We start from the raw sequence: 18352 nt of genomic DNA on the forward strand, positions 1-18352 counted from the left end.
TGTGTGCCTAAAGGTGTTTTCATGGTGAAACTTGTAGATTTTGATGGTTTACTGTGTTTTATTTCATTGAGGATGGATCCTCTGAAAAAGTAGAGCTAACACAAATAACAATGCTAAACTGAGACTGTGTTTGTTTGTTCAGTCCCCACAGTACAGCTCAGGTGGCAGCTACGACAGCGTCAAGATAGAACTGGGTGCTGAGGACCTGACCACGGGGCGTCATGGCAGCCAGGTTGCCCCAGACGATGACGACGATGACCATGACGACCACGACGACAACGACAAGATCAACGACACGGAGGGCGTGGACCCCGAGAGACTAAAGGCCTTTAATGTGAGTCAGAGGATCAGAGCTGATCAGCCCACTGGGATTGATAGTGTCAGACTTTAATTATATAGAGGAAAGATTGAAGAGCTAGATGTCTCATTGATCACTCATGATGGCTCAGAAACTTAAAAGTCACCTGGAAGAAAGCATGAAGGACCTGCAAAAAGCTGCTTTAAGGAGTTTTTAAAATAAAAATTTGTGATGCTAAACCAAACAAATGGACCCAAGTGCAAGACTCATTAACACAGAGGCAAAGGCAAAGTCTAAAATAAAATGGGAAACAAGACAAGAAATATAAGGGGATATACAAAATATACTTAAAGTAACTCGTAGATATGACAAGAACAAACAAGACACCTCTAACACAGATGTGAAAGATTATGGGGGTTTTTCTATCATTATGAATGTTTAAGTTAGAATTTTTAAATGCCTCTTTTGGAAGAATCAGGGTCCTTTCTTATCAGGCTAAGCATGTTAACCACAATGAGATTAACGTCCAAAGGTAGTTCTTAAACATCTTTTTAATTGTATGCTATTCTGTTGGAGCCAGTCCAGTTAAAGCAGTAAAACAGTGAAAATATGATGATCCAAGCTTTTCTCTAACAGCGCTGTTTCTCCCTCCTGCAGATGTTTGTGCGTCTGTTTGTGGACGAGAACTTGGATCGGATGGTCCCTATCTCCAAACAGCCCAAGGAGAAGATCCAGGCCATCATTGAGTCCTGCAGCAGACAGTTCCCAGAGTTTCAGGAACGCGCCCGGAAGCGCATCCGCACCTACCTCAAATCCTGCCGACGCATGAAGAAGAACGGCATGGAGGTACCGAGCATCCTCTCTGTATCAGTTTGTCTCTAAGCAGGAAGTATAAATAGGTATGATAATACATTCTACTATTAAAGTAGGTCTGCCTCTATTGTTCCAGCTGCCTCTGCTATGAATTAGTAAGGTTTTTACTTGTAGAAATAAAGCCTAAATTGTCATCTTGTATTTACTATAACAATGCTCTTTTTGTCCAACAAACAATGTCTAATTCAGCATTTTTGTCAAGCGTTATCAAGTTCTGTCCCTTGTTTCACTTCCATCTTTGGTCTCCTGTTTATTTTAACATTGTTAGAGATTTCAGTCATTTAAGCACATAATGTATTTTTAGTTTATCTTATCTACATTATCTACAAAAGACACAGAAAATATCTGCTGTACTGAGGGTTACCAAGAGCACAGTGGCCTCCAGAATTCTCTTACGGAAGTTTGGCGCAACCAGGACTCTTCCAAGAGCTGGTCAACTGGCCAAACTGAGTAACTGGAGGAGAAAGGTCTTGGTGGTGGCCCAGAATGCGATGGTCACTCTGACCGAGTTCCAGAGATCATGTAGAGATGGGACAAGGTTCCAGAAAGACACCCATAACTGGAAACCTCCATTGGTCTGGGCCTTATGGCAGAGTGGCTAGACGGAGGTATCTCCTCAGTGCAAAATACATGAAAATACGCTTGAAATTTGCAAAAAAAGCCAAATGAAAACTAAAAGGGCTTCGTCAAAAAGTGGTGTGTGCCTTTTCAAATCATGTCCAATCACATTATTTACCAGAGGTGGACTTCAGTCAAGGTGTAGAAACATTTCAGCAAAGATCAGAGGAATGGGAGGAACTTAAGACACGGGGATTTTGCAAAGGGTCTGCATTTGTGTCAATGGGATATTTCAGTTTTTAGGTTTTTCATCAAGTTGTCTAAAATTCTGTTTTTACTTTGCCATGATGGGGTACGTCGTGTAGATTAATGAGGATAAAAATGTTTTTAATTACTGTAGCATTAGACTGAAACTCTACAAATGCACTGCATATTAGTTTAAGGAGGTAGTTTTAAATTATGGCAATCAGTGAATAGAATTTCCTATGCCCAATGACTGACAAAGTAATGTATACATATTAAATAATACACATAACATCTGCAGGCTATTAATACTTTTGCAAAAACAGCATATTAGAGCCTTTGTTACAAGTTCCCTGCAAAATATTTTGTGGGGTAAAACTCACATTACCATAAATTACTATGCTGTTAATATAAAATTCATCTGTAGAGAATTATTTGTTGTTAAATTAAATAAGATGTATAGCAGATGGACTTCGACCATGCTTAGGGCTCTACATGTCACTTATTTTTAGGAGCTGAGCACCCCTATAAAATAGTCTTTTCCTGAAAACACTTGTGGTGTCAGTATTAGCCCTGATAAACCAACATCTGCAGATCAAATTAATATAATTATTAGAAATGAAGACCTCATACTTGATGCACACCTGTAAGGATGATACCTTAGAGTCCCTTGGAGCATGAGGTCTGAGGTAGTTGCCAGTCTTTGCCTGATGGTTAAAACACCTCTGCAACCAATAGGTTATTTTCTAAAGAAAAATGTGTAAGCGCTCTCCATCTAAGAGTTTAAATTATAGGAAAATAATGTATTCTATATTTATAGAAAAAATTATCTCCCCTGCCTGTGCTTTTGTCAAACAGAAGAGGCTTTGGCTTTCACTCCAGTGTAGACGTAAAGTAACAGAGCATTTATCATGTTAAGTGAAAAAAATGATAAATGTGCCTTTAAATAGGCTGCAACTATAGAAACGGCATGCTCCAGTCAGCATGTATTATTTTACAGATGTGATGCTGTGCAGAAAATGTTCATTAGAAAAACCTCATATTAGACACAGCACATCTTTAGTGTCTGAATGTTGTCAATTCAGACAAATCAGGTGACATCAGTGTAATTTCTCAGTCATTAAGGTCAAGATTATCCAAAGATTGACTAAAAGAGGTAACTGGACTTGATGTTGACAACCAGAAGTGAAGGCGCCTTTTAGATAAGAGCCAGAATATCCAGTCAGCTCTTTTTGGATCACACTTAGGAGATCAAGTTACAAAATGACTTAAATTAATATCTGAACAGTTAGTTTAAAAATGCTTCAGCAGGAAGCAGCAGCAGAGAAGCACCGGCAGAGATAATTAATACACTGAAATATTTAACAGCAATCAAAGAATAATGAGGATCTTTAACAAAGACACTCCTGCTGTTAGCACGGTCAAAACTGCTCAGCTGTACATCGTCTCAGACAGCAAAGCCAGTGGAGGGTAAACGCTGGTATGGCCACCTGCATCTCTATCTAAATACCATATACTTCACATCCCAACTATGACAAGATAAAAATAGATATCAGTGTGAGTTAAAGCAGTCATATTATTCCCATGGTTAAATTACTTTGCAAAGTTTCCAAAACCACAGAAGCAAATACTGAACTTTGTTCTCAAAGTAGTTTTCTCTCTTTGATTTAAAATATTTAATCACAAACCATTTGTAGAATTTTCTCACTGACTGGACAGATACCTTCATCTTTTTGAATTCAGCCCTTTTTCTCCAACATTGATTATAGGTCCCTTTTTAAGTTCTTTGTAGGGCTTGGCAATTAATCACAAATGAGATTACATCGCAATATAAGCCTGGTGCAATTTTCAAAATCACAGACATTGTAATATTTTCTTGACCCGAAATGTGCCAAAATACCAGTTAGATACCTTTTTTTGCAGCAGAGATTTTATGCTCTAGACATTATGCTTATATACGAAATGGCTGTTTTCAAAAATCCTAACTTTCCTGTCCATGTATGTTATTTTCTTTATTAAAATGAGAAAAAATGGGTATTGTAATTGCTAAGCCAAAATCCCAATTAGATATTTTTCCATTTTTTCATCCCTAGTTTTATTTATCTATTATTGTGCTGGTTTTAATATGGAATTGTTTATTGCTTGTGTTTGCTGTACAATCCTTAAGACTAGAAACCTAAAAATAATTGGATATTAAATTGCAATTGTAGTATTCTGGGAAAAAATTGCAGTTAGATTATTTTCGCAAATTGTTCAGCCCTAGTTTGTAGGAAATGGGTCTGTTTTTTCATGATTTTTTCTATCCAATCATAGCAGTCTGTTCTTGAGACCATTTTATAAGCAAATATAAAGATTTGGGGAAGATACATTTGGATCATTTCACTGAATGTCCTTGGGTGTCTTTTAACATGAAATCTTTTTTAATCTGAATAATTTTGGCATTCATTTTTGTCATTTTATACAATGCTGGGAATTTGTGAGTGACTGGCATTCCCTTGTCCACACTGTCTCATACAGATAGAGCATGTTGTTCTCTGTGAGTGCTAAACTCTGATTGAAGGTATGTGCTGCCCTCCAGTGGTAAAACATGATGCTGCACTATATTTCAAAACATGACCATAATCCCTATAAATGTAAAATTCACATAAAAGATATTAATAATGGAGGGAGCTCATTATCCCTTTATTACTTCCAATCTTAGCAGGAATAATCATTTTAGAGAGCTGTTTCAATCTCTTTCAGCTATTTCTAGTGTTTTCTTGTAATATTTCATTCTCACTCTCTAAGTATGGATTAACTGTTGCCAGTAGTTTGTGTTGGTTTGTGTCTTATATTTTATACCAAACAGTCACAATTCAAACAGTCCAATAGAATCAGTGACTACTGTAAACTAGGATGTTTTTATGGAACGGTGTGTTTCTTATGCTTTAAAAAAATTCTGAGCTGATCTTTGAAAACTTCCATGTCTTGTTTATAAATCCACTCCTCCATCCAGCTTTATTTCACTCATGGCTGAATAATGATTTATTTGCTTTAATAATGTTCTCTTAAAATTCTTTATTTACAGGATAATGTTACAACCAGCTGTCGCTCCAGTTTGCTATTTTATCTCATCCCATCATTGTGTTTTCTGCAGACACGTCCGACTCCACCTCACCTCACCTCAGCCATGGCTGAGAACATCCTCGCTGCTGCCTGCGAGAGCGAATCACGCAACGCTGCAAAGAGGATGCGCCTAGAAGCTTATCATGTAAGTTCTGTCTGTTGCTGTGATCTGATTACAGATTATCCAAAAAGCCTTCAGACCCCTTCACCTAAACTATACTCAGTACCCCATAATGAAAAAGTGAAAACAGAATTTTAGAAATAATTGCAAATTTCTGAAAACACATTGACATATTTAGAGCCTTTACAGCAGTACTTTAAATTTAGCTCAGGGTTCTCTCACTTCTCTTGAGATTTTTCGACTCCTTGATTGGAGACCATGTGTGGTAAATTAGACTGATTGGCCTCTCTATTGAAGGCCTCACAGCTGACAATGCATATCAGAGCAAAAATCAAGCCATGAGGTCAAAGGAACTGCATGCAAAGCTCAGAGACAGGACTATTTGCATGCACAGATCAAGGTAAGGCTACAAAAATTTCTGCTGTACTGAAGGATCCCAAGAGCACAGTGGTCTCCATAATTCTCAAATGGAAGTAGTATGGCACAACCAGGACTCTTCCAAGAGCTGTTTGCCTGGCCAACTGAGTGATCAGGTCAGAGGGGTCTTAGTAAGAGAGTTTGACAAAAACCCTAAAGTCACTCTGACTGAGCTCCAGAGATAGACAGAAGCCTCTCCTCAGTGCAAAATACATGGAAGCCCACTTGGAGTAAGCAGGAAAGCACCTGAAGGACTCTCAGACTGAGAAACAAGATTCCCTGGTCTGATGAAACTGTTTGGCTTCAATTCTAAACTTTATGTCTGGGGGAATCCAGGCACTGCTATAACCTTGCAAAGCAGATGGATATGCCCATTTCCGTGTTTCTCCCTGGTGGATCCATCTTGCAAAGCTCCCGTCTGAACCATTTGGACCCAGTTAGAAAGTGATAGGACCAATCAGCGACGAGCGGCAGTACTTTCAGGTGCAGCGCAGTGGTGACATAAGCAAGCAGCAACAAGAGGCCGGTGAAGTCATGGCGGAAGACATTAGCGTGGATGCTGCTAAAGCGCCAGTTATATCAGAACTTGACAACATTTCTTCGTTAAAAGAAGAACAAAGAGCAGCAGTGAGTTGTTTTCTTTTCAAAAATGACAAAAGTTGTTTACTGACATGTCTACAGTCGCCATGGATTGCTTTATGCAGCTCTCTATGGAGTTTACTCCTCGGTAGTGGCTACGTCACGTGCTTTGTTGCTCTGATTGGCCTGTAAAGATGTGACAGACAGAATGTTCATCCAATCACCCTCCAAGTTTTTTTTTTTTTTTTCAAAGGCTCTGCCCTTTTCCAAATGTTGTCTATGGGAGGCTTTCCAGATGGATGATGGAAGATCCATCTTTTCACACCAGATGGATGTGTGAAACAAATCCATCTGGCATGTCAGGTTAGCACTGCTCATCACCTGCCTAATACCATCCCAACAGGGAAGCATAGTTGTGGCAGCATCATGCAACATGATATTATAGGGGTGGCTTAGGGGCAACTCTGTGAATGTCTTACAGTGGCCCAGCCAGAGCCCTGACTTAAACCCTATTGAACATCTCTGCCTGTCCCCATCCAACCTGACTGAGTTTGAGAGGACTTGCAAATAGAATGGCAGAAAATTCCCCAATCCAGGTGTGCAAAGCCTGTGTCATATACAAAAAGACAGCAGGCTGTAATTGCTGCCAAAGATGCTGCAACTAAATACTGAGTAAAGGGTCTGAATACTTACGTCAGTGTGATATTTCAGTTTTTTTATTTATAATCAATTTGTACAAATTTCTAAACTTCTGTTTTCACTTTGTCATTATGGGGTACAACTGGATGCTGGTTTTGAATAAATACAAATCCCCCCTAATCTATGTAGTGCACATATTGTACATGGAAAGTTTGGAAAGCTTGAAGAGAGAATCGGCTAATGCTAACACTAGCAAACACCAGTGATACAGTTTAAAAAGTGACCATGATTACTGGGGACTTTAAACTGAAGAAGTGGCATACAGAAAGAATACTCTAGAAATTCCTCCTTGTGTCATCTGATGAGCATATTTAGACATTTTAATGAAACTAAACAAAGATGTATTCATGTGGACAGCTTTTGTTTGAGCGCCTCTTGGTGACTCAGCTCCTTTAACAGTCACTGACATTTGTGTTATGTTGGCTGATTCTATTGTTACCTTCTGTTATGTTTACTGCTCCCAAATACACCAAGAACATAATTACTGACCGAAATGCACAGCAGCCTATGTTTACACAGACCTTGACTTATAAAAGTCACCTGTCTGTAGAAGGTGAGTATAGAAAGTCTAACCTCTGTCTTTGTTTCCTGGTTTCAGGATGAGCAGATCTCTCTGGACAAGCCGTCCAGCGGCGGAGGAGGTCTGAGAGAGCCGGCGTCCCTCGCTCACTCTGCCTACTCCCTGGCCGCTTCAGCCTTCTCCTCCCAGGACACCCAGCTCTACATCAACGGAGCCGGACTCAGCTACGGTTACCGTGGTTACCCGGGCCTGGGTGCTGCCATGCAACATCCCGTTTCCCTGACAACCGGCGCTGCTGCTCAGAGCAACGGTGAGGATGGGAGAGGAGACTGACAGGACCAAATAGAGAGGAGGAAGAGTGAAAGAACGAGGAAGGAGGAGGGAGGGGAAGATGAGAGAGTGATGGAAAGAGACAACATGAGTGGATAATTGGGAATAAGTGAGGGGGAGAGGCAGGAGCAGCTGAAGAGAGGAGACAGAGCAGCAGATGGCAGTGTGAAGTAGCTCACACAAACACAGAACCGATGTTATGATTATGAGGCTGTATAGCTTGAATAATTGAACACATTGTTCCGGACTGTTTAAACTCTGAAAACTTCACTGATTTGTTCCGTTTAAATGAAAATCTCCCCCTGTTTGAGGATACAGTTGTGTTTTTGAAAACAACATAATTGTTTGAGCATGTAGCATGAAGAGCAATCTTACAAAACAGCCTCAAGATGAATCAAATCAAAGTTTAAAAAAATGTTACATTAAAAAGAGCTTCATACACTTTATGGACAAAAATATTTGGCCACCCCTGTTAATTATTGAATTCAGGTGTTTCAATCAGACCCAATGCAACAGGTGTATACAGTCAAGCACCTAGCCATGCAGTCTCCATTTACAAACATTTGTTATTCCAAAAGGGTCATTCTGAAGAGCTCAGTGACTTTAAGTGTGGTACTGTGATGGATGCCACTCTTGTGAAATTTCATCCCTGCTGGATATTCCACAGTCAAATGTCAGTGATATTAATAGAAAGTGGAAGAGTTTAGAAACAGCAACAACCTGGCTATGAAGCAGAAGATCACAGAGTGGGGTCAATGACTGCTAAGGCACATGGTGTGTAAAAGTCACCAACGCTCTTCTGATTCCAGAGCTGAAGAGTTCTGAACTTCATGGGTTTGTATGGCCGAGTAGCTGCATGCAAGCCTCACATCAACAACACCTGAACATTACCTGCATTTTGCCAGCTGTGAATTTTGTTGGAGTGATAATGGTATGGGGCTGTTCATCAGGGTTTGGACGAGGCCCCTTATCTCCAGTGAAGGCCAGTCTTAATGCTTCAGCACACCAAGACGTTAGCTGGGTTTCCATTACATTTTTTCCCAAATAAAAGCAATATTTCTTAAATGTCGACTGAGTACAATTGCGCTTTGAGTGTGTTTCCATTGAAGGGAGTTTTGGGCATGAGCTTCACAATTCTCGTAAAATCTCATCTTGCGTGACTCCGATGCAAAGGAAGCTGATTGATCAGAACCTGTTGCGCGTTGGTACGGTTATGATTACATCTACAGCGGTTGCCTTGACAATTTTGAACAAAAGATGAAGGCAGCGGATGAGAGTTCAGAGGTAAAATCCGCATGTATGTATGGTAAGGCCACGTATAAGGGTGTAAGTATGATGTTGAGAAAAGTCTCAGCCTTCTCTTCTGTCCACACATATTGGGCCATGTTTTCTCAAAGTAATCTGATCATGTGACACCGTATGTTACGTCCTGTGACTTGTAAATGCAGAAAAAGTGTTTCCATTACACTTTTGGGATATATTTCTGTCTCAAAACATCTGAAAACCTCCTCATGAGAGCGTTAAAACTTTTCATTGATATTTAAGAGGTTTTTCGAAATTCAGGTGCTTCTATTACCAGTTTTTTATAGTGCTGTTTAGTTTTTGCTTTTTTCTAAGGGTAATGGAAACGCAGCTGTTGTGGACAATGCTATGCCCCCAACTTTGTAGCAACAGTTTTTTGAAGGCCCATTTCTGTTCTAACATGACTGTGCCCCAGTGCACAAAGATCTATGAAGACATGGTTTTATGAGTTCACTGTAGAGGACCTTGACAGGCCCACACAGAGCGCTGACCTCAACCCCATCCAGCACCTTTGGGATGACCTGGAGTAGGCCTTCGTATTCAACATCATTGCCTGACTTCATGAATGCTCTACAGAGTGAATGGGCACAAATTCCCACAGAAACACTCTAAAACCTTGTGTAAAGCTATCCAAGAAGAGAGGAGGCTGTTGTAGCTGTACAGGGGAGGGGGGGGCTCCATATAAAAGTACATGTATTTGAATACAGTGTTGTTGTAATGGTCAGACAGCTGACCATGTAGTTAGCACCCTCCATGAGGTGTATTTACAAAACAGTAAACCACTGTTTTGGTTTCATGGATGAATTTCACATAATGAAGAAGAAAAGCTGTTAAAAGTGACCTAGCTGGTTTATCCTCAAAGAACAACAGTCGATATCAGGTAACAAATAAGCTGCTGATTCATGATTTTCTTACAGGAAATTTTAGGTATATTTCTTTTCAATTACAAACATAAGTTGTTCTTTTTCATGTTAGTTCTGCTGTGTTCCTACTACTAATAAAGTTGTAGCTCTTGCTCTGTAAATTCTCTGAGGGATAAAATCGAGCTCACAGTGGTAGGATGGTAGATAATGGATGAATAACCAGAGGAAGATGTTTTTAAGTCACTGTATGCTCACTCCTCATGACTTCAGCTGCTACAGCTACAATCATGAAGCTACAACGCAACACTACCATTTTAGTCTAGTCTTGTCTTTGTCACCTTGATGAAAACTAAACTTGTTTTTCACCAGTTTTTAATCATCGTCCCTGCTCTTTGTGTCCTCTTCAGGCCCCACAGACCTCAGCATGAAATCCCTCTCCTCTGCCAACATCTCTAACTCCTCCTCCACCTCGACCACCAACAGCCTGGGCGGACGGGGGAGCGGGGGCGCAGGAGGGGGCGGGGCATCGACCCAGCTCAGCCAACCGGAAATCACGGCCGTGCGTCAGCTGATCGCCGGCTACCGGGAGTCAGCCGCCTTCCTGCTTCGCTCTGCGGACGAGCTGGAGAGCCTCATCCTGCAGCAGAACTGATGTTTGGGAGAACACACGCATTAACACACATTAACATGTTTCCCTGTTTTTGTTTGTCTTCATCCCCTGTCTCTCCTCAACAAGACCTTCTCTTGTTTTTCTTCTCTAAGTCGTCTCCTCATCCGCCTTTTCCTTCAGGAACTGTTTGTTTTGTATTTGGAGAAAAAGTGCGGGAATGAAGGAAGAGAACTTTCCTCAAATTATCCCCAAATCAACCCCACAAAACCTCAACGTGTTGATTCTCCCTCAGGAGGAGGACAAGGAAAACTGGGAACGAAGAAGCAGAGCATTTAGACTCTAGATTATTCTCTTTCTCACAATCAGCTCTGCACTCTGAGGGACGGATTGTAGAGGAGAGGAAGAGAGCAGGAGGAGCGTGGAAAAGTTTTGTTGACTCTGCTGCTGTGACTTCAGACAGAAAAATAGATTTTGAGTTTTCCTGTGGGGCTTCAGACGGTAGAGTTTTGATCAATGGGGCCAACGCCACTCTAACTTTTGAAATTCAGACCACGTTTACTCGAGAACGATCTGCTGAAAACTGAATCATTTTCAGTTTCAAAGTTACACTTTCAGATTTTGCTGAAATCTGTTGTGCATGCAGATATCAAAAAGGACTAAAAGTGCTGTAATATTCATGCCAGGCCAGTAGAAGGCTTCCTCCTACACGGAAGGGGAAGTGTAAACGTACAAACATTTCTAAAGCCCAGTTTAGACCAAAGATTAGCAACATGATGAGACCGTTAAAGAACATCGCTGGTGAACCGAGCTGTCACAGCTCAGATCAGGCCGTCTGATGATGATGATTCAGTTCATCAAGTCGCAGACGGCGGGTTGTGAGAGGATAAATGTGAAATGGAAATCTCATTTTGAAAGGCTATAATCGCCAAAAAACTTTATTCAAGGTGGCATTTTTCATTTGGAAAAATCAAATTGTCAGTTTTGCCCACCCCTGCTGTCGGAGCTAAAATAATCCATAGACAGTTTTTATCTCAGTTATGACAAGCCTGAGCTAGCAAAGCATTTTTGTATTTATATGTGCCATGGAGATTCAGTGCAGCTGATTGGCAGGAATCATCCTGATATTATGAATCATAAAGATGATAAAGATACAGGAAACAACAGTAAATGTGCAATCCTTTACCCCTTGTACAGACAGATTTATTGCACAGTAACTTCAGGAATAAACCGTGTAAACTGAGAGGCTTTTAGGATATCACAGAGCAGCCAGTTGCAAAAAATTTTAACTTATCAAAAATCTTTGGTCTGAACTGGGCTCAACACACAGATGCTTGTGGACAGATAATTAGGTGCATACATTTGAAGAAATAGTTGACTGAAAGTGAGCAGAAACAATCAGCATCTCAAAAATCTGCCAGTTTTATAGTCTACCTACCAGTGTTAATTTTGTCCACTCACAGTGACTAAAAATGTTTATTGACTACCTTTTCTTCTGTTGGAGGACTAGACTTAGCCAAAAAAAAAGATCTTTTTAAATAAAATATATAATGAGAATTAAGTTTGTTGGACATTGAAAACCATGATTTTTCCTTCTGTGCATGAAAGGTGTGTCGAGATTTTCACCAGTTTATTTAAACCAGTCAAAGTACTGATAGTACATTCATAGGAGTATTTAACATTTATTTTCATTTTATAATTTTGCTTATAAAATTAGCTTAAAGCAAGTAAACATGACTAGAAGTAAAGACTAAAATATGAGGACTTTTATGGACTTAACTGGACTTAAATGTTTTTTGTCGACTAAAAAGTAAAAAAAAAAGCCAAAATATCACTAAAGGTCTTTACACACTTGGTCTGTTTTTTCTGAATCTGCCATCTAAAAAAACCCTTGCACACTAAGTCTGTTGCATTTTCTTTATGTTCACTGCAGTTCTTGTAGAAAGTGGCAAATCACTCTGGATCCATGCAAGAGAGAGCAAAGCAGCAGGCGCTGATCTGAATCATTAGTCACCTTTTTAAATGGCTTGGACTGATGCAAACAAATCAAACCTGTGCTGAAAAAAAAAATGGCAGACAGAAGTTTCAGAGTTAGTGTGCAAACATGATTAGATCAACATGAGTGTGATTTATTTCTCAATATGTGCAAAATTCAGACAACAAAACCGACTCAGTGTGCAGAGGCCATAAGACCAAATGTAAAATAGCTGCCAAGCTTTCTACTCATGCATCGGTATAGGCAGGAACGACAACGCTCATGTGTGAGGGATAGAGTGCAGTCTTCTTAACCCATTTCCAGACATCGTAAGTGTTGTTTTTCTTGTAAAACAGCCACAATGCTGCAAAGGTGACTGTTTTCAGGAGTGATTGTTGTCGCGTAAACTTGGCCTTAAAAAGATGAGAAATACTGACCCCCTGATTTAAAACTACTGAAGATTTTTGTTAAATGATTGAGTGAAACTTTGATTTCATTTTTTTTTGGGGGGGGGGGGGGGGGGTGTCCTGTGAACATTTTTTTTTTTTTTTTTTTTGTGTTTCTCCTAAGTGACTGAAAGAAGAAAAGCGTTTTGACTTATCTTAAAAGGTAGAAGCACTAAACAGACTCTGAGCTGAAGGACGGAAAGTGGAAAAAAAATGGATTTGTTTCGCTTTAAAAAAAAAAAGAAAAGGAGGAGAAACTTTTTATGTGCTCGCTTGTATATAAGCTCTCTGTGTCCTATAGCACTTTTCCCTCTCCCCGACCTCCCCCATCCTCCTCCTTACCCCTTTTTTTTTTTTTTTACCCAGAGAGCAACTTGCTACTTATGCATCCGGGGCGCCATGTTGACCACCAGGAAATACCTCAGACCAGACCTGCCAATGCCGTCACACTCACTGAAACAGACACAAACAGACACTCTGCAAAGTGAATGGTAACATTCCCACCAGAAGCCAGTTTACTTTAACACCTGATGTCTTCAAAAAAGTAGTTTTTTTTTCCTTTGGGATGGGGAGAAACAGACTTATTGCGCAAAAGACGTGTAATGTTGAAGCATTTCAAGAGACTTTTCAAACGTTTAGTTTCATCAGTGCGAGTTGATTTTGTGTGCTGCTGTAAATAATCGGTTTGTGTTGAAAACTTGAGAAGAATCAGTTTAAGAGAGAGTTTGTGTGATTGTGTGAGTGCGGAGGGTTAAATGTTGATCACTAGTGGCAATTTTACCTCCCGCTTTTATGTCTACAAATGTAGATTTAACGCCAACAAAACCTCAGCATCTTTCTGTTCAACACCCTTCCTTCCTTCTCTTCTTCCTCCATCATTGGACCTACTCTTCCCCTCCTCTTCGTGGACCTAATCCTCCTTTTTCTCTGTCTTACTGTGTGTCTGTAAAACTCTGAGATGGCCATTACTATTGTTCTTATTGTTCTTATTATTACGATGGTTATTATAATGATGAACTCTCATGTTGCTGCTGCTATAAAAACCGGACCTTCTGCCATAGACCTGAAACCTCAACAAAGCTGGGCGTTAGCGAGCCGCAGTGCCCCGAGAAAACCCAACGGACCGACCAACCGACCTCAAAAAGCAAAAACAAGTCAAAGACTGCCAGGAAGCCGTCGTGGAAACACTCCTGCCTTTGTCCTCTCACTCCTCTCCCTCTCTGGTTGGTTGGTTTCTTTGTTTTTGCTTCATAGGGCTTGATTCATGCTTGTGACTTTCTAACTGTGAATTCTTTCAAGCCCATTTCTTTACATGTGTGTTCACTCTAACAAGTTCACCTTTAAACAACTCAAGGAGGAAAAACAGTCCCGTTTAGAACACTGAGGCCATTTTAGTTTATTTAATCCTGAAAGAAAAGGAAACAGTAGTAGACAGCTGCACATCCTTTGTTAAAATTATCAGGTTTTTGTTGATTTTACTTGCTATGAAAGGAGCTTATCCTTCTTGACCTTAACTTAAATTTTCCCACCACGGCCTCTTTGTCAAAGAAAACACTTGTGGAAATACGTGTTAACTGTCTTGCCAGGAGTCCTGAATAGATCCACACTGGTTCAAAGTATTTTTATTTAATGTGCAGCTGGAGAAATAATAAAAAATGTCTCAATATGAGCAGAAATGAGAAACCTAAGCTTAAATCAAGCCTGGCACACACTCTAAGATAATAGAGATGAATTTGGCCTGATTCCTCCCTCTCAGCAAAGTCAGCAAAGGTCTGATTATCAGACAGTTCTAAAGATTATTTTCTGGGTTTATGATAAGAAATCCTATCAGGCACAAGCAGGACTGTAACAAGGGAGGAAGCACAACAAACACAGCTATCATCAGCATTATATCAGTATCAGCATTATTTTCGATATAGGCAGAGGAAAATTTCTGACAGATATTTTGGCTATAAAAAAATCTGCCAATATCAGTGGTGAATATGAATGGTACGAATAAATAAGTTAGTGGAATTTTAGGCTGGACCAACAAATCTACATCAGCTGAAGTCTTTTTCTTTATTCATCATCATTCCTTGCACTTTAAAGTGTGTTTGAAGGACTGAAATTTTGGGGGGGGTTTTTGTCCTCAAACTTTAAATTGTGGGTTCTAGGGGCTGTTTTAGGTCTGACCTCGATTAAACCTCTGTACCGGCTAAAATTAATATGAGAATATCAGCATGTCAGATATCAGCAAAAATGTATTATTGTGGATCCTTAACCACAATGAAAGTAAACTTGAAGTTAGACACATGTCAGAAATGGAGGACCAACTTGATGATCTGTAGCAACAACATGTCCTTAAAACATAGTGCAGTCTAGGGTGCAGATAGCCTCATACTAAGGTTGGGTCCCATGTTCATAGGCGGCCAGGGTTCAAGTCTGACCTGTGGCTCCTTTCCTGCATGTCTCTCCCCAGTTCTCTCATCCCATTTGCCAACTCTGGTCCCCATGCTCCTCATTCTAAATAAGTCACAAAACAACTGAGGGAGCTGGAGCCAAAATTACTATTGCAGTGGACGTAGCAGAAGGCTAACAGCTAGCCACTTGTAGCTTGTTTACTGGACGGTGTGAGATTTCTTGTTTTAAGACTGAAGACTGGTTGTAGTGTAATGTGCAGGTGTGTGGTGGACTATGTTGGTCATCCACACACTGTGAGAACAAAACTAAGGATGCACAATACTGGAGCTTAGCTGATATCCAACATGCCAATGTTTCTAAACTACTTTTGGCCTTAAAAGATACAATAATAAATATTATATATATAAATATAATATATAGAGCTCACCAGTGCTCCCCCATGTTCTCAGTGGGTCTGGATATCAGAGACTCCACCAATCACAGACGTCACTGTGACACTCAAGGATTGTGGGTTTTGTAGTGTTTTTTTGCTGAGATTGCATATAAACAAAGTTTTTCTTGACTAGAGGTTGATATCTTTCAAACTTCTACAGGAGCCTTACCATAGTTATACACTCAGGTAACGTGGTAATTCTTAACTCGGATGCTCCTGGTAATATGGCTAATAATAATAATGGCTAATAATCAAATCTGCTTTGGAAAAAATGAATGGGAATTTTACTTCCAGAACCGTGCTCTTTAGCCATGTACACACCTTTTTTATTTTTAAAAAAAAAAAAAAAAAAAAAAAAAACACGTGTTTCCAGTGCTGACAAAAGAGCAGGGATGTAGACAGTCCTACAGTTCTGATATGTATGGCTGATTTGTTGGCTGAAATTGTCAGTATTTATCTTTTTAAACCAAAATCTGCTGATACTGATATCATGCTGATAATATTGTACACTATTTATCAAAATCACCCATGTAAAGTTAGGAAAATAGTCTCTAAGTGTGTGCCAGCATTCCCACAAAAGTGTCAAATAAATGTGTTTCTCAAAATGTTGAATTGTAAATGAGGAGGAAAAGTAAATTTCTCCTGATCCAGTTATAGAGAAAATGAATCAGAAATGTCTGATTGGAGTTGTTATTTGCAGGGATTAGTTAGTTATTGAACGTCTGGAAACGTCCTGATTGATCCGTTACACTCGTATGAAGAGGTTTGAAAATGTAAACAAGGACAAATTTGACTGATCCATCCTCCTGAATCCTTCTTTCCTGATCTTCTGCTGTGCTTTCTCCTCTGTTTGATATGTTTACTCCCTTTTTGCACACTGAGCAACAGTCATCTGTGATTTGATGGGGGGGCTCTCCTTTGTGTGTATGCATGTTTTTAAGGAGTCCCCCCCCCCCCGACTTGCACTGCTTTAGTGAAACGAGAGCAGAGAAAGAAGTGTGGTGTTTTTTGCAATGCAGTTGATAATCATCCCCCGGGTCTGCCTGAATCCTATCAGCAAGCAGAGGAACATGTGAAGCCATTCATTCATCCATCTAAATTTGCATTCCTGTGCAACGTCAGAGCCGCCACATCCATTTGGATTAGTTAGGAATGTTGAAAATGTAAATCATTTAATTTATGGCTGATTAGATGTAGAATTGTGGACGTTTTATGCTTTCTTCTTATTTTACCAAATGGGAATCTCTGTTTAAAGTGTTTTTAAATTGCTGATTGACGCAAGAGAAATATGCAAAAAAATGACCCAACTAGAAGAGAAGGAGGAGAGAAGGAAGGGAAGGGAGGAAGTCTTAAAGGTCAGCCCTGATGGGACACACAACATGAGAAATGCTTTAAGAGAAGAAGCCATGTTTAACCAGTGGTTGGATGATTTTACTTTTAAATCAAGTTTAGTGATGTGAAGATTTGATTTATTTACCCTACCAAATTGTATTTAAATCATGTGAAAATGCTACAATCAAAATGTTCTTATAATTAGCCCTAATATTTGTAACTTTATTATCTTTTTGTAAGAGAGCCACCTTTTTTGACCTTATTGCTCCAACATGAGACCATTTAAGTGAGACCCACACCCTGTCCCTCTCTCCTCCTGTTTGAATCTCACTGTGCTCTCACACACTGCCCATGATTCAGTTCAGTCTCATGTTTTTGGAGAAGCTTGGATTCATCCAGGCAAGCTTCAACCTCAGAAAGAACTGTTCAAGCTGGTTTCTGTCTGTTCACTGATCCACACTCTGCTTTATCTGAGGGACCTGTGCTGGTCTTAACTCACCGGAAATGCCTCGGTGGGGGGGGTTCCATTTTACAGAGGGGAGTTTGAGCAATTGACCACAACTAATGACAGCCTCCTTAAAAAGACACATACAGTTCTAAAAAAGTACCATTTCTCTGTCTTTGAAAACTTTAGGAAATATTTCAGATACTGTAGGACCTCAGTTTAAAAACATTTAACAAAGGAATGGTCCGTTTTTAAATTAACGCAGACATTCCAGTACAGATATTCTATATTGTATCTTAAGGCCTAAATATTTAATTTAGGATTGTCTGCTGCTAAGATGATTTTTTTTTTTCTTTCAATCACAACTGGACAGACGCTCCTCTCATTTGAAAAGTCATGCATTTCTGAGTTTGTTGTAAATGTTGCATATAAACCCTGAACCCCAAACCTGGACCCTCTGATAAAAATGAGATCAGGTGGATTTTCTGTTTCAATCTCAGTCTTGTTGATGTCGATGCAGATTATTTTACCTCTTTCTGTCAAACTGCTGCTGCCATACTACAAACTCTGAGCCTCCAGTTTCCAAATATCGGTTTGTAAAGTGATTGAAAGGGTTAAAATTGTTGGGTTTGTTTTCTGCACATGAAGGAAAAATCAAATCAACAAGAAAGCAAAGAAAAAGAACCACAGTGGGAGTAACTCAGACTCCTTCAGTCTTTTCTTTTTGTACTTTAAACTTGAAAAATGAGTCTAGACACTGTTGAATTCTGCTCACACTGTTCTAAGAGGATTGTTTAGCTCTCTTT

The 18352-nt window shown here is 39.8% G+C and overlaps 2 protein-coding genes across 2 annotated transcripts in view; one reads left to right on the forward strand and one right to left on the reverse strand.

The window, feature by feature from the left end:
* LOC121517790 (nucleolar protein 4-like) overlaps window positions 1–12968 on the forward strand; it is a 246354-nt gene extending 233386 nt beyond the window's left edge. The window contains exons 7-11 of the mRNA XM_041799822.1: window positions 143–334; window positions 956–1144; window positions 5109–5222; window positions 7492–7723; window positions 10316–12968. Coding sequence (XP_041655756.1) covers window positions 143–334; window positions 956–1144; window positions 5109–5222; window positions 7492–7723; window positions 10316–10560 — 972 coding nt within the window. The 3' untranslated portion in view covers window positions 10561–12968. The remainder of the gene's footprint in view (window positions 1–142; window positions 335–955; window positions 1145–5108; window positions 5223–7491; window positions 7724–10315) is intronic.
* The window catches only part of LOC121517796 (tubulin alpha chain-like), a 1079624-nt gene that overhangs the window by 652281 nt on the left and 408991 nt on the right, over window positions 1–18352 (reverse strand). The gene's annotated exons all lie outside the window — the stretch shown is intronic.

The sequence above is a fragment of the Cheilinus undulatus genome, linkage group 11, assembly GCF_018320785.1.
Source record: "Cheilinus undulatus linkage group 11, ASM1832078v1, whole genome shotgun sequence".
Classification (NCBI taxonomy): Eukaryota; Metazoa; Chordata; class Actinopteri; order Labriformes; family Labridae; genus Cheilinus; species Cheilinus undulatus.